At 31.2% G+C, this 17,254-nt stretch overlaps 1 protein-coding gene across 2 annotated transcripts; it reads left to right on the forward strand.

Moving 5' to 3' along the window:
- The first annotated feature begins 9,294 nt into the window (after positions 1 to 9,294).
- On the forward strand, positions 9,295 to 13,049 carry LOC109178753 (pectin acetylesterase 8-like). Of its 2 annotated transcripts, none has more exons than XM_019328297.1 (15): positions 9,295 to 9,434; positions 9,838 to 9,907; positions 10,065 to 10,103; positions 10,182 to 10,226; positions 10,326 to 10,408; positions 10,715 to 10,841; positions 10,924 to 11,003; positions 11,123 to 11,209; positions 11,383 to 11,507; positions 11,604 to 11,667; positions 11,792 to 11,845; positions 11,936 to 12,013; positions 12,176 to 12,260; positions 12,391 to 12,527; positions 12,762 to 13,049. In XM_019328297.1, exons 2-15 carry the CDS (start codon positions 9,847 to 9,849, stop codon positions 12,858 to 12,860), a joined length of 1,164 nt encoding a protein of 387 aa, XP_019183842.1. In that variant the 5' UTR covers positions 9,295 to 9,434; positions 9,838 to 9,846; the 3' UTR covers positions 12,861 to 13,049. The 2 variants fall into 2 exon arrangements, with proteins under 2 accessions (XP_019183842.1, XP_019183843.1); XM_019328298.1 differs by having other exon boundaries at positions 12,782 to 13,049.
- The last annotated feature ends 4,205 nt before the right edge of the window (positions 13,050 to 17,254 follow it).

Here is a 17,254-nt window from a genome sequence, read left to right on the forward strand (position 1 = left end):
TATGAACCAAACATACCCTAAATTCATAAGAGTTGTATTAATTGAATTTTCACGTTATTTGTTCTTAATCCCGCAAAATGCAATGTCTAGGGATGTGTTTGTTGAGTTTGGAAATATTTTAAAATGTTGTACTCTTAAATGAAGTTTGGTATTGAACCAAAAAAAAAAAAAAAAAAAAAAATGAAGTTTGGTATGTTCATCCACTACGTTAGAAGCCACTGTGTTTTCGAGTTACTTCAAGCAATTTCATCTATATTGGTCCGATATATATATATATATATATATATATATATATATATATATATATATATATATATATATATATATATATATAGAATAAAGTTCAAATGCGGCGGGGTCTTCCCGTGCGGCGGTGCGGCAGAATTCCAGAATAGACCAACAGTGTTAACAATATGCACCAATAGTGTAATAAAAACACACCACAATGAAATGCAATAAAACATCACAAAATACACAACAGACTCAGAAAAATACACCATATAACTCACCATCCCCAATGGTGTATTTCCGAACAGTGTATGGTGTTTTTACTCACACCTAATGGTGCGTGTTTGGTGATGCAGGGCTCTGTTTACTTTGTTTTGTGTGGTGTATTTTCCTAACGTTGATGGTGCATATTTGTTGAACTATTGGTGTTGCCGCACTGTAAGAAATCGCCGCACCGTAAGAAATCGCCGCACCGTAAGACACTGCCGCACCTGAACTCGCCTCTATATATATATATATATATATATATATATATATTGTCTATCCAACGCATCTTTGTTGTCTAATTTTGGCTCAGAGGGTTTGTTTTAAAGGATTGCATTGAAACTATAAGGTTATAAGAAGTTTGACTTTCAGTGAGAATGATTTATTGACATTCTTAATTTGAGATGATTATTTAGGACAACATAAGTTAGTTTATCGGTTTGGGTCATAATGCGAGATTTACTTAGTGCACATTCTCGAGTAGTGATTGCGATTTATTGACCTTCTTGGTTTGGGTCGATTAGTTATTGACAACCTAGGCTACTTACCTCCTTATGAATCTTTATCGACTAGGGTCACAAAACAGGATTTAACCAATGCACACTCTCGGATAATAACGGTAAGTTTCTCTTTTCACTCAAAAACCTGGTATTTCAGAGGATCGGAATTGAAATTGAATAGCAAATACCTATAATTTATTTATTATTTTCAATTGAAGAATTAAGTTGCACTTGGCCTGGGAGCACAAAGTGGTATTTGATTTTTAACAAGTTGAAGAATTAACGTCTATTACAATAATAATCACTAACGATTAGTTTTGTATATGTGGTTAGTTTAAGACTCTAAGGAGTGTTACATTGAAATAATTTACCCAAAAAAATTACATTATTTGCTCTACTAGGAAGCTTATTTGACAATTTGTAATAAAAGAATAATTGAAAATGGACAGAGCATTTGCTTTGAAGCAGTGGATTACCAAACCATTTCCTTATATATGTTCATGTTGACTAATAACATAATAGGACTATATGTTTTTTTTAAAACACATAAATAAAATTCATATATGTCAGGTTGTTAGAAAAACATAAGACTTTTCTACTTTTTATTTTGAAACCATATTAAGGGATTTTCTATGAGGTCGATAGCATATGATACAATAAGGTATACAAAATTTGGTTGCATGGAATACTATTAATGATGGTGTCAATACTCAATAGTACTTACTACTTAGTGTCATCACAATTATTATATATGATAGTATCAACACTAAATTAATAAGAATCCATAAAACATATTTTTTTAAAAGGTAAGAGTATGTATTTTAAATTGAAAAAAGCAACAGTATGTTTGTATATTGTGCTTTAATTAGTTTTTTTTTCTTTTTTCTTTTGGTCTACATGAAATATAGTCATTTATGCCTTAATACTCCAATTAACATTTTTTAATCTTTTACTACTCTATTTATTATTTTTAATGGTTTTACGTTTAACTATTATGATTAATTAATAATAGTAGAATGCATTTCACTAAGGGTCCGTTTGGAAAGAAGGAAAATGACTTCTGACAAATGTTTTTTGAAAAATGACTCATTTTTCATAAAACATTTTCATTTCTTGTGTTTGGCTGCCCAATGGAAAACTGTTTTTTTTGTGTTTGGTTTATTTTTCAGAAAATGAAAAGAAAAATGAACACAATGGTATACTTCAACATTTAAATTTTGATATTTATGACTTCGCACAGTTGAATATTGCTAATTTGAAAATTGAAATTCATTAATTATAATTTATAAATAAATACAAAATGGTAATCAAATTATTGTGTAATCAAATTATCGTCGACATCTTTGCACTGGCTTTTGATGCGGAGGAAACCAGTGAACTGGTTTCCGGCTGCAGAAACCAGTGAGGGACCTTCTCCCCCGACTGTGGGTTTGCCTCCCCACAGCCGGAAAATAACACAAGTTGGAGGAAGAGGTGTTGACGGAGTTTCGGCTGAATGTTGATGGGAGAGCCGGAGCTTTAGACTTCAGAGTGAGAGAAGGGGCTTTCGGAAAATCACTTCCCAAAAAAAAGGGAAGTCATTTTCCCAAAAAATGCGCTCATTTTTCATTAACCAGAGCTCATTTTCCTTTGATCTTTCATTTTCCAGCCTAGCCAAACATCAGAAACCCGAAAAATGAAATAAACCCTAAATCCAATTTACAAAGAAGTGAAAAACTAAAGGCAACAAAATAAGGTGAATGTTAACATTGGAAAAGATCAAATCCCTATATAGGGTTCTCATGAACAATAAATGAATTCCAATGCTTTGAGGGTTCCATATTGCATGTGCTCTCATTTATTGGTCTCATAAAATTTTGATAACTGAGACATTTCCAAAAGAAAAATACTACATGTACTCTCAAAAGTTTACTTCCAATTTTTACTCTCATTTGTGTTTAAATTTGATTGGAGGAAGAAAAGAAGAAATAGATAAATATTATGGCCCCCTATAAAATTAAGCAATTAAAGCATGCCAAATTATAAGGAGTAAAAAATTGGAGTATAAAATGAGAGTACATGTAGAACTACTCTTTGCAAAAGGGAAACAACGAACATGGAATTTCGCGTACGTACACCTTTTAAACAATATTCATTTTCTAAATTAATCATTTATAAAGTTAATGTTGTTATTTATTTTAAACATAATAAATTAATCATAATAAAATTTGTTTATGTATATTCCTTCGTTATTTAAAAAAAATAAAAAATCTATCACTAGGCCACTAGAGACTGCATTAATTTATTTTTCTTAAGTTACGTTAAGCTAACTATAAAGAAAGAGTTCAAGAAAGGTGGCCTCATGTATAAATATCAATAATTATTTTACATATATTCCGAAGTTCTAAGAGCTACCTACAAGCTTCGAAAGAGAGCCTATGAAGGCCTTACACTTTAGGTACCTAATTTGATGTGGTTGGATGGTAACCTATATTTAAGGTTACAGATAAATGCAATATATATTACTATTTTAGAAGGCTTGTCTAATTAATGTCTATCCATAAAACGAATGAGTAGGTAGGATTGTAGATTCCAAATTTTATTTTTATGCTATAAGTTTGTATTTATTCGTACTAGGGGATGGGGGATGGGGGATGGGGGTAATAAAAATGCGAAAAGGAGAGGAAAGTTATGAATGGACAGTTTGAATAATTTAATTTACTCATACGAGGGGATGGAGTAATGAAAATGTAAAAGGAGAAGAAAAGCTGTGAATGTGCATGCTTCACCTAAATAAGGAAATGCTTTCGTAACCCACTGCTTCAAAGCAAGTGCTTTGTCCATTTTCAATTATTTTTTTTATTACAAATTGTCAAATAAGCTTCCTAGTAGGGCAAATAATGTAATTTTTTTATGGGTAAATTATTTCAATGTGACACTCCTTAAACTAACCACTAATACAAAACTAATTAACCATTTTTTATTATTGTAATAGATGTTAATTTTTCAACTTGTTAAAAACCAAATACCACTTTTTGCTCCCAAGTGCAACTTAATTCTTCAATTGGAAATAATAAATAAATAAATTATAGTTACTTGCTCTTCAATTTCAATTTCGATCCTCTTAAATATAAGGTTTTTGAGTGAAGAGAAAAAATTATAGCCACTATCCGATGGTATGTACGGGTTAAATCCACCTAGTGACCATAGCCGGTAAAGATTCACAAAGAGATAAAACAACCTAGATTGTCCATAACTCACTACTTGAAAGCAAACGCTCTGTCGATTTTCAATTTTTATTTTTAATTACAAATTGTCAAATAAGCTTCCTAATATAGCAAAAAATGTAATTTTTTATCAATAAATTATTTCAATGTGACACTCCTTAGACTAACCAATAATACAAAACTAACCATTTGTTATTGTTCCTATTGATATATATATATATATATATATATATATATATATATATATATATATATATATATATATATATAGAGAGAGAGAGAGGGAAGGGTTCATGTGCGGGTATAGCTTCCCGTGCAGTTGTGCGGTTAGATCTGAGTCGTTGATCAAATCTAGATCAACGTTTCAAATCAATAAAAATTAAAAAAAAAAAAAAACGTGTGTCTGAAAGAAAGCCACGCACCTTTAATCGTTAGATCTTAAGCACAACCTCATGCACATTAAATACAAAACTCACGCACATTAAGCACAATCTCACGCACATTAAGCACAAAACACACACATTTAAGTATTAACTCACAGACTTTAAGTTTCAACAACTACTGACGTTAGGCACAAACTCACGCACATTAAGTACAAAACCCACGCACATTAAGCACAATCTCACGCACATTAAGCACAAAATCCACGCACTTTAAGTATTAACTCACATACTTTAAGTTTCAACAATTACTGACATTAATCACTAACCTCACACACATTAAACACAAACCCTACGCAAATTAAGCACAAACTACACTCACACTAAGAACAAATCTCACGCATCTTAAACACAAAAGCCCACACTTTAAGTTTTACCAACTACTCACATTAAGCACAACCCCACGCACATTAAGCACAAAACTCATGCACCTTATGCACAAGACTCACGCATCTTATATACAAAACTCACGCACATTAATCACAGAACCGCTCACATTAATTTTGACCTAGATGCAATAATCCAGCCAAGATGGTTATGAATACAAACTTGTAATCACAAGTTCAAGAATTTGAATCCCAATCTTTTTAATTTGAGCAAGTCAGCTATCGACAACACCTAACCCAAAAAATATGGAGCGCATCTTTGCCCTTGATTTACTTTAGCATTAAATATTTACGCAACCCAAAAAATATGGAGCTCTGCCATTGATTTTGTTAGGAGGAGGACCATGATGGAAGGCTTGCTTTAGCATTAAATTCATTACCTTTATCTTCATTCTCTCATTCTTTTAAACTCCAAAGTGCATGTGTCCTTCTGAATACTATTTGTCAATTAAAAGATTGAAATTATGTTGAAATCTACTTCGTGATAGCTACATGCAATAAATGCTCTTCTTCCCATTGAATTTACTACAATTAATTTTGGCTAATTATTTTCATACACTATTTGTTAAATTGCTCAGGTCTTTAGCTTTTTAATTAGTATTATTACTCACTAAATTCTTTTCCCTTTCATTTTTATTTGGTGTTAGTTGTTGCTCCAATTAAATGTCTACTAAGAAAATGTAAAGCAAAGGAGGTGGATGGTTGACCAAAAAATAATTTTTTTTTCTTTTAGTACAAACAAAATTAACATTTAAAAAATAAATTATAAAAAAAAAATTAATTGAGATCTTTTAAATGATACCAATATTTATATTTTTAAAAATTAGTACAAACAAAATTACCATATAAAAACACATAAATGACTCAATGTCTGGCAAAAAAGAAAAAATAATATACACATATCTATATTCAATATTATTTATTTAATTATAAAATAATATTTATAAAACATTAATTTTTTTTAGTAAATTTTAAACTATCTATATAGTATATGCTAACGAAGTCAAATATATATATATATATATATATATATATATATATATATATATATATATATATATATATAGTATATAGTATATGCTAACAAACAATTGTTATATTCGTGCGTCCTAAAAAATTTTCTGATTCGAATGTACAGAATTGTATAGTAGAATACACATAAACTCTTAACATAATACACAGAATATAACATAATACATAATACACATAAATTCTTAACACAATACACATAAACTCTTAATATAATACACATGAACTCTTAACATAATGGCAAAAATTTGTGTGAGACCGTCTAATGAATCTGTATCTGTCAGACGGGTCTGGTCAAAATGAAATTTAATACTAATACTAACAAATATAATACTAAATCAAGAAAAAAAATGTTTATTACTTATATAGGAAAATGTAATACTTTTGAGAAAAAATATAATACTTCTACATTTTGATGTAAAAGTATTACATTTTTCATCAAAAATATTACATTTGCCTTTATAAGTGCAACATTACTTATAAGGGAAAATATAATACTTTTGATGAAAAAAGTAATACTTTTACAACATATTATAAAAGTATTATATTTGTCATCAAAAGTATTATGTTTTCCCTTATAAGTAACAAAAATTTTATTTTTGATTTAGTATAACATTTGCTAGTATAAGTATTACATTTGCATATCCGTGAGACGGTCTCACACAAGTGTTATCCTAACATAATACACAGGAACTCTTAACATAATAAATAAATAAATAAATAAATAAATATATATATATATATATATATATATATATATATATATATATATATATATATATATATATATATATTGTCCTCAACAAATTATGCCAACTCTAATTGAGATTGAACTCAAACTTAATACCTTCCTTATGAAAAGTAGAAGTGATGCAATTACACCACACAAGGTATTTGGCATAATAAACGAAATTGGTAAAATGGATTCTACGGAAATATTAATTGCCTTTTTTTGTTGGGTTTTGTTACTCACCATTAAATGTGAACAAAGAAATTATAAGCCAAATTGAAGGAGGATGACGACCATGATGGAATGCCTGCTTTGGCAGTTGGCACTATTCATTATTATAAGCCAAAGAGCATGTGACATTCTGACCTATTAATACTATGACATATTACTATAATAGAATATGCCTATTCTAATAGTGATTTTAATTTGTTGCTTTTAAAAATAGTAGTGATGTGATGTGATGTGACTCAAAGAATGCTTGGATTTTTTTTGAGTTGATTTGTCCAGGAGTAAATGATCCATGCTAAGTTGCCAACTCCAAAAAATTGTGATTGAACCTCAATAAACAAATTAGTTTTTAATAAACGACAAACCATATATAAATGAAGGAATTCACTAATGCTGATGGACCAACCCTAAGTAATATTGTATGTACAATCTTGGAAATTTAAGCTAACTTAGACCCAAAGGGTTCGTCTAAGTCCTGCTGCGGCACTGCATCAGTGATGTGATGTGTTGTGATGACAATTTTTTTCATCTCCGATTTTTGCTCACCCAAGACCATGATACCTTTTCCACCTTGTTTGATTCTTAATTTTTTAATAATAATAATAATAATAATAATAATAATAATAATAATAATAATAATAATGATTCTATTAGTCAACATGCTTATATATAAATCAATTAATATGGAGCTCTCTGTTGCTCACCATTAAATGTCAACAAAGAAATTGTAAATCAAATTGAAGGAGGAGGACCATGATGGAATGTCTGCGTTAACACTGAATTTATTGCTATTATTGTCATTTTGTCATTCTTCTGACTCTAAAAAGTATGTGATAACTTTTTGTCTATTAATAATATGTTAATTAAAAGCATTCATTTCAACTCAATTTACCAAACCTTCCCCCAATAATTCCTCTAGGGCATCGTGTGCCCATATGACCTATTAACTAATGCTATATAAAACAAACTACAAATGCAATCATGCACTCTAAGGTGACTTAAAACAATTTCTTTAATTATCATTTTATTTGGATAGAAATAATTGTAAATATATTTGAGTATTGGTGGAGGATTACAATTAATTTTTTCAACAATAGCTATGGAATCTAGAGTCGTAGCCCCAACGATGCTATTAGTGCTTTTCTTAGCATTAAATTTGCTACAATTACTTTTTTTCAACAGTTTCTATACATGTTTAGCACCAAGCAATTTCTGTACGTGTTTAGCACCAAGCAATTTCAACAATTTCTGTACATGTTTAGCACCAAGCAATTACTTTTTTGCTCTATTGTATTTTATGTGTGGGTGTGTTATACCATTCGTTTGTTGATAATGTTTTACACTGCATTCTATTTCGACTTAAATATCTCATGTCATGATCAATTTAACATATATAGTTAAAGCCAAGGAGAGTTAGGTGCTAGTTAATCCTTCAATTTATATAGAAACTAATTAAGGCTAGGGTACCTAATTGCTAATAAGTGTATACATAGTGCATGTTTTTTTTTTTTTTTTTTTTTTTTTTTTTTAAACATGATCTGCCATCTGCATCCATAATAGCCTAACACTTCCCAACAAGGATGAATGGATGATTAGGTATTCTTATAATCATATCACAATTCATATTTAGAAAATTCGAAACTACTATGATTTATGGTGTCTGTACATATATATTAGTAAAACTCTAAATTTTTGTAGTGTGTTGTATGATATTTTTATGTTTCTTTCGTATAAAAACAAGTCACAATCAAATTAATTTATATAGCTAAGGCCTAAGAGAAGTTTAGTGCTATGTAGTCATTAATTTAAATATCAAGTAACAAAGGCTATAACGGATCAATTAGGGTATGTTTGGTTTGCATTCAGAATGAGTATCAAATACTTGGTTATGGTAATGAGTTTTTGTGAAAGTATTTAACATGTTTGATAGTAGAGTGGAATGGGAATTATATTGTTATTAATAGTAGTGCTTGAGAATGAATAAGGGAATGGAACCCTTATTTTATTTGGGTATGAGTTTTTCAATTGATGGGTATTCAAAACCTATAGTAATGTTCTAAAACTTATCAACCAAACAACAACAATCATTTTCATACCCATTTTTATGGACAAAACCCACCAACCAAACACACCCTAAGTTTATTGATGGCTATAATGAAAGGGCCAATAGGTAAATGTCAAACTGGTAATGCTTGAGTCTTGTTTGGCATACCCATACCCATACCCATACCCATACCTATACTCGGCCTATAAATACATGTTTACTTGTTTTCTTTTCTTGCACCAAACTTAACTTGTTTTCTCTTTTCTTCTTCTTCTTCTTCTTCTTCCCCTGAAGCTATAGTGAGGTTCGTTTCTCCTTTGGATCATTTCAAGCTTCGATCACTTCAACCTTCTACGTCAGAGCAAGCCAGCCGATCCAGGTTTCTTCACTCTTCTTCAATCTTTATTATGTTTTCAATTTTCAAGATATATATGTTTTCATGGCCATATATATGTATGTATATATTTTGGAAACTTTTATCTGGTTTTGATTTTTCTTGGATGGGAGTAGTATATAAGTACTTATGCTCACTGATGAGATGGAAAACATCAACACTGTTTTCCATAATTTGCTTTTAAAGCTATTATATATATTATGGATGCAGTGCTTAATTGAAGTCTGTATAGAGATATGTATGGATCCAGCTGGAGCCATCTGTTTTATTATTTTTTCTTTTTCCTGTTTTCCAATTTGGGTAAGGTTAAAAATTATATAATTTGAATCCAAGGTTTAACAACCTTAAAATATTGACCACAAATTTAATTTCTTTTTCCCAAAATTAGATATTGGAAATGAAGAACTTTGGAGAAATACTGCTAATACTTGTCACTTCTCTTGCTCCGCTAAATGCCTGTAAGTATATATTTCTTTCATTTTCTATTTATTTTATTTTGTTTCATAATTGCATGAATGAAAAATGGGATGGATTTATTTCATTTGTATATTTTTACTAGTCATTATACCATGTTTTGCATTTTTAATTTTTTTTCTTTTTTTTTAATAATTATAGTGTGCGGAGAAAGTTCCCATGCAGCTTCCGACCCCAGTGGTATGTAATTTGTGTAACTCTTTTTTTTTTTTTTTTTTTCCTATTTATGAATTGTGTTTATGAGAATGTTTCTCTCAGGTAATGATATAGTGAATCCAACATTTGTAAAAGATGCTAGGGCAGGTAATTCTTTTTTAATAACATTATACTATTACAAAATAAATATTCATACATGTGCAAGATCATGAAAATATATGTCATTTAATTTTTATTTTTTGATAGTTTGCTTAGCTGGAAATCCAGCAGCATATTACTACTCCAAAGGATTTGGCAAGGGAGTTAGTAATTGGATTGTGTATCTTCAGGTAAGTCTTTAAAATTTTTCATTACTTTTATTTTTAGTATTGTGTGCCACAGTTTTGGAAGTACTTGGGTTAATTATAAAAACTTAATTTTTGCGTTGTATTTAATTAGGTATTACTCCTAGTATTCAAATAACAAATGTATATATGCATTTTGTATATTGTATGTTATGTGTATATAGTATGACTATTTATAGTTAAAAAGAAGTACTTAGGTAAATTTTACCGGACTGTAAATTTTTTTAAATGAATTCTACTCATTATTTTTTTTTTTCAAAATTTTAATATATATACGAATCAAAATGCTAGGGAGGAGGATGGTGTATGAATATTACTGATTGCAACGGTTATATTCAAAGAAGAGGTGTTGGAGTGAATGCTACAGCAGCAGCGCTTCATGGTAATCTGTTAAGCAGCAACAAGAAAAAAAATCCTGGTAATTTATATGTTAAAATTATGTAAGTATTAAGCGATTAACTTCATTTTGGGTTCCTAACTTTATTTTATGGAACTTTCAGACTTCTTCAATTGGAATAGAATTGATGTTAGGTACTGTGATGCATCATCCTTTACCGGCAACTCGGAGATAAATCAAAACGTATGTATTACATCAACTTTTCTACTTTTAAATTGTAATTAACAATTGATTTGTCAAGATTATTTATTATGTTATTTTGTTTAATTTGTTTTGCACATCACTAAATTTCTATGTTTCAGGATACTAAGCTTTACTTCAGAGGAGCAATAATTTTCAAGGCCATAATGCAGGAGCTATTAGAAAGCGGGATGGGAAATGCGAAAAATGTAAGCATTTTAATCTGATACATGTATTAGTCCTTACAAATACTATTGTGTACTGTTGGGAATTTATACACGTGGATTTTTGTTTCTATGAGAGAGAGGTCATGTCATGTTTATAGTTTTTAAATAATAATGTTCGTTTGACCTAATTTTGAATTAATCTAAATTATATATAGGCACTTTTAGCGGGTAGTTCTGCGGGAGGAGTGGCTACCACGATATATTGTGATAGATTTCGACGCTACTTCTCCAACACTTCTCGCGTTAAGTGTTTTTCAGATGGTGGATATTTTTTCCTTTCGTAAGTTAATTATACCCTATATATCAAATCTAATTGAATCGGTTTTTAATATGATTGCTTAGAAGTACTGAATTTTACATGCAAAATTTTTAACAGGAAAAAGCACATGAGTCAAAGAAACACATTTCTGTCCATGTTTGACGGTTTGATCAAATTACATGTATTATACTCCTCTTAGGCCTTAGCTTAAATATTATACTTCGTTAAATTGATCTCATATTTTCTCCATTACTTTTAATTTATGCTTTTACTATATATCATATCCTGCGTTTTTGGTTAACTAGGGATCTAAAAACGCATTGCCTACGTCTTGTACTTCAAGATTAAGTCCAGAAATGGTAAGATATAACGGCTTAATTGGATGTCTTAACAACTTCATTTTTACTTCAAAGAAAAATAATGTAACTGATTTTGAATTTTTGTTGCAGTGTTTCTTCCCACAAAATTTGCAAGCTGACATTCAAACGCCTATCTTTTTCTTAATGTCTGCGTTTGATCAAATTCAGGTTAGATTTTTTTCCCAACAATAACCTTTATAATTAAGAATTTACAATTTCACCTTTATAAATATTATTTTAAGATAAAAAATGTTATTTCAAGCAAACACACCAATATAATGTAATTCCTTCATTTACACTAATTATTATGCTCTTATATATGTTTTACAGATAGAGTATACAATGGTCACAAAAGAATTTGATACATGTGCTAATGGGAGGAATTGTTCTTTGAATCAAATTAAAATCATGCAAGGTTCAATTCGAATCAATAAATGCTTACTCTCTTTATATATAATCAATTTAATTACTTAATTGAAGATGTTTCTATGGTTCAAAGTTATTGCTCAATTTTTACTTGATATATTTTCATGTTATCATTTCAGATATTAGGTCCGAGCTCTTGTCAGTATTGCCTAAACAATCCCACAATTCCAAAAAAGGGATCTTAATTACCTCTCCATATGCCCATACTCAAGTTCTCGGCCCTTCTTGGTATTTTCGTGCAGCTAAAACTGGAAAGGTAATGAGGCAATTTTTTAATTTATGTTTTTAAGCACAAATGCATGCATGTTGATTATTGAGTAACATATCATTATTGGCTTCATGCATATACATACTATATGATATAAATAGCTTTTAAGAATGCATGCAATTATTAAACTTATAAAGATATCCTCCTTTTAAAAAAACTTGAGATCGAGTTATCTTTCATCATTCTAATTGATATGCATCGTTTTTTTTTTTTCTTTTACAGACAATTGAAAAGCTTTTTAGCGAATGGTATTTCGACAACAAGGATGTTGAAGTGATTGATGAGAACCCGTGCCCATATTATAATTGCTTATCAAATTAGCTGCGTCTGTAAAATAAAGAAAAAAACTTATAACCACTGGGTTTGTAGATATTTGTTGCGTAGTGCTAGCTTGAAACTATGGATGGTTGTTTATGATGAATGAAGTGTACTGTTTTGGTTTTCAAAAAGAATGGATGGTTGTTTATCATATTTTAGACTCTCAATATCAGTGAGCATTGAGCCTCCTTTTCCTTAGTGGATTCAGCTTCATGATAGCCTTAGGCCGCAGCACGCATACTTTCACATCAAATATTCATACCCATTCAATATAATATTTTCCAAAGATAACATTAGCATAAAAAATATAACATACTCTCAAATAATCCTCGAAAGTAATAAGCAGTCATTGATAAGTATGGAGCCGCCACAAAGCCTATATTTTCTTGCTTTGGGTCGTTGTCATCAGTGGCGGACCCAGAAATTTTGTCTAGTGGGGGCAAAATATTAAAACAAAAGAGAGAGCTTGAAAAAAAAAAGATAAAACACTTAAAAGTATAACCATAAATGTTGTACGATATAGCGAAAAATAAATAAATAAATAAATATGTAGGTGTGTATGAAACTCTCTATTAATATTTAAAAAGTCAAAACTTAAATGTGTTGAATATAGCGAAAAATAAATAAATAAATATGTAGGTGTATGTGAGAATCTCACTATTAATAATATTTAAAAAGCCAAAATTTAAAGGGTATTTATTAACTTGAAGCAAAGCCAACCAAAATTTAATGGTGTTGAACTAAGGGTTCAGGGTTGCAAATAACTGTGTAAAGCAGGGATTCGAACCCACGCCAAACCCAAAAGTCAAGTGCATACCCATCCATCTAGTCTAACCCATCCTCTGTTTACAATTATATGTTTTATTTTACTAATACTAATATATGTACTATATATACATACATATATATACAAGTACTATATAATATATATAGGGGGGTGGGGGAGGGGGTAGCTGCCCCCACTGCCCCACTATAGGTCCGCCCCTGGTTGCAATAGGGATGTTAACGGGGACAATCTGTTTGGATTCAGGCTCAAATTGTCGGGCATATTGGTTTGTACTAATATTTTTTATTTTTTATTTTTTTTTGGGTCTGAGTTTAAAATTCTTGGTCTCAATCTTAAAACCTTGGCTATCGGACTCGTTAGGTGGGCTTAACTAAAATTTTTAACATTTTAAAATTGAGTTAATACCCAATATAGTCATCGACTATAGTGATTTTACTTAATTTAGTCATAAATGATTTTTTGTGCTCAATTTAGTCCCCGACTTTGATTGTTTTATACAATATAGTCCTTTGTTAAAAATTCTGTTAGTTAGAAATATGGTTCTAATGGTAATTTCTCATCTTTCATCCTAGTTGGGATGATTCATTTTTCTCCCCTTTATTACAAAGATCCACGCAGAAATGCAAATCTTCGTACCCAAATCAACTTCAACACACGCAGAAATAAATATTATCATAACCTTCCTTCCTTAAGGGGTTGAAGTTGATTTGGGTACAGAAATTTGTATTTCTGCGTGGATCTTAATGAGGGGAAGAAGAATGAGTTATCCCTAACGGATGAAGGATGAGAACTTACCATTAGAACCCTATTTCTAACAATCAATTTTAATAGATCGAATTTTTAACAAATGACTAAGTTGTGTAAAACCATCAAAGTCGAGGACTAAATTGTGTACAAAAAGTCGTTTAGGACTAAATTGAGTAAAACCACTATAGTCGGAGACTATATTGGGTATTAACTCTTTTAAAATTAACATTCTAAACTTTCAAATTTGATAAACTAGTGCATTTCCACTAATAAATATAAAGTTATCCATCATTCAAACAATATAAACCTTCATTTCTAAATTCCAACTAAAAATAAATAATATATTTACACCGACTCTGGCTCTCCACCTTCCCCTTCACAGAATTGTCGTTTTGTCACTCCCGGTGAGTCATTTTTGACTTCTCACTTTTAGAGTCACAATCTCTCATTCTCTCACCTTTCTCGCTCACTAGTCACTACTCACTACACAATAAACTCTAAATCTCTTTCGATTTGTGTGACGTACAATGCATATATGAAGAGATCTCCATTGAGACTTCGATTTGCTCCACTTCTCCAGTTACCGGTAGTCCACCACTCAAACTCAAAAGACGTCAAAGTCTATGGCCATGAAAATTTAACAGGTACTTTATTAGTTAGTTTTTTTTTTTTTTTTCAAAAATTTAAGTTTTAATCTTGTTTATAAAATTTTATCTTTTGTATTAATTTGCGAAAGGGTTTTTTTTTTTTTTTTTTTTTTTTTTTTTTATAATTTTTCCCCCTTTTTATATATAATTTAGCAAAATTTTCGCACATATTCTAAAATTTTAAAAACTGTACCACTGTGTTTTTCTTGTTCTTCTAGGATTTTACGCTGCTTAACTTCTAATCTTCTATTAGTGACTTGTGTTATTCTTTTATTAAATGCCTTTTATGGCTTTGTATTTATTGTTTAAGATGAAATAGCTTTACCACTTAACCTTTGTATTATTGTATATGCTATTCTTCATTTCTGCTACAAAATGTTATATTTTTATTTTATATTTTATCAACAACACAATATTTTTTGCCTTTTTAAGTAAGGTACAAATTAACCTAAAATTTAATTTATTTTTCTCATTTATATTTGGAATAAGGATCAAATAGGTCACTCAACTGCACACCAAACTACGATTAGGCCATCGAACTCAAAAACAATGCAATTAGGTCCCTGAACAATACAAAATCATACAATTAGGTCAAAAATGACCTGTTTACCTGAAAGTGCAGGTTACCGATTTTTTAAATAAAATAATTAATTAAAAAAAAACCCTAATCCACCCCCGGGGGTTGGTCTCCATGGCAGAGGTCTCCGGCCATGGACCGAAAGTCCATGGCCTCCTCCCTTCGTCTCTAAGAAAGAGCTTTTTCCAGCACCGCCGTTTCTCCGTTCGCTGCTCTTTCATCCCCATGGACTCCGCCAAGACTAAGGTCGTCGGAGTTGGTGGCGGCGGCAATATGTCGTTAACCGCATGATTGGCAATAACTTATACAGGTCTGTTTGTATTTTTTTTTTTTTTTGCTTTTGTTTACAGAATTTGTTGTTATTATTGTTTGGTAATGTTAGATTGTTGGCTGGTTTATAATTCTTAAAGTTTAATGCCATAGAGACGAACCAAATCCACCGTCGGAGGTTCGCGGCCATGGAGACTAGGGCTGTGCATAAACCGACCCACCCGAAAAACCCGGCCGACCCGAACCCGATTGTATGCACTTGGGTGGAATCCGAGCCCGAACTTGCATACCCGAACCGTTCACACGCCACGTAGCCGGTTAGAAAGAGGCGGGTTGGGGGTTATAAAATCCCCCCGAACCCGTCCGACAACCCGAATTAGGGTAAGACTGCGTATACCCTAAGGTATACGACGTCGTGTAAGCGGTATATATATGTTGCCTTTGGAGGAAACCCTACTCATTTGCGCAGCCTCCTCGTCTTTCTTCTGACTTCTGAGAACTCTCTAAAGTCGTTCTATCGTGAGTCTCGTCTTTCTTCTCTGAAATCTGAAACCCTAGTTAGTTCTTACTTCTTTCTTCTCCAGATCTCTGACTCTGTGAGACTCTGAGTCTCTGAGTTCTCTCGTTCTCTCTGAGTTTGAGTCTCCGGTGGAAGCTAGCCAATATTGTTCGGTGGAAGCCCTATTTTGGAGTCTGGACGACCGGTGGCCGGTGTGGTGGATTGTAGATTGCTGTCACGGTCTCACGGATTTGAAGCCCTTTGTTCTCGGGGGTTTGATTTGGAGAAACGAAGTAATCTCTAAACCTTAATCTTATAGACATACTTAGATTATACTCTTATATATTGTGATACGTTTTTGTTATTTGTGATTCTATGATTCTGATGACTGTGACAATGTGAATCTGTTGAGAAGTTCCGGATTGCATGTCACTTGTCCCTTATTTGTGAATTTTTGATCCTTTGATTAGGGTTTCTATGATTCTGATGACTGTGACAATGTGAATCTGTTGAGAAGTTCCGGATTGCATATCACTTGTCCCTTATTTGTGAATTTTTGATTCTTTGATTAGAGTTTCTATGATTATATGGACTGTGACATTTTAGAATCACTTATTTGTGATTGTTTGTGGAAGCCCCTATGTCCCTTACACTTGTTGATTATACTTTGTCTGTATTGTTTGTGGAAGCCCCTAAGTCCCTAACCCCTGTTGGCTGTTGGATGTTGCCTGTGTTGGTGAAAATGGTGGAAGCCCCAATTGTAACTACGAATTGTGAAATCCAGTAAAATGATGAATGTAAACTTCAGGCTTTCACCATCCTGATTTCTGGATTTCTTTGTCACTTTGTGTGATTAATGTGATACTGTGA

Source organism: Ipomoea nil, unplaced genomic scaffold (genome assembly GCF_001879475.1).
Source record: "Ipomoea nil cultivar Tokyo-kokei standard unplaced genomic scaffold, Asagao_1.1 scaffold0869, whole genome shotgun sequence".
In the NCBI taxonomy this organism is placed as follows: Eukaryota; Viridiplantae; Streptophyta; class Magnoliopsida; order Solanales; family Convolvulaceae; genus Ipomoea; species Ipomoea nil.

Excerpts from the sequence above, each read along its gene's own strand:
- LOC109178753 (XM_019328297.1), top strand. The coding sequence starts at position 9,847 with ATGAAGAACTTTGGAGAAATACTGCTAATACTTGTCACTTCTCTTGCT. Across the intron at positions 9,908-10,064 it reads TCTTGCTCCGCTAAATGCCT|TGTGCGGAGAAAGTTCCCAT; the intron begins GTAAGTATATAT and ends TAATAATTATAG. Across the intron at positions 11,846-11,935 it reads CAAGATTAAGTCCAGAAATG|TGTTTCTTCCCACAAAATTT; the intron begins GTAAGATATAAC and ends TTTTTGTTGCAG.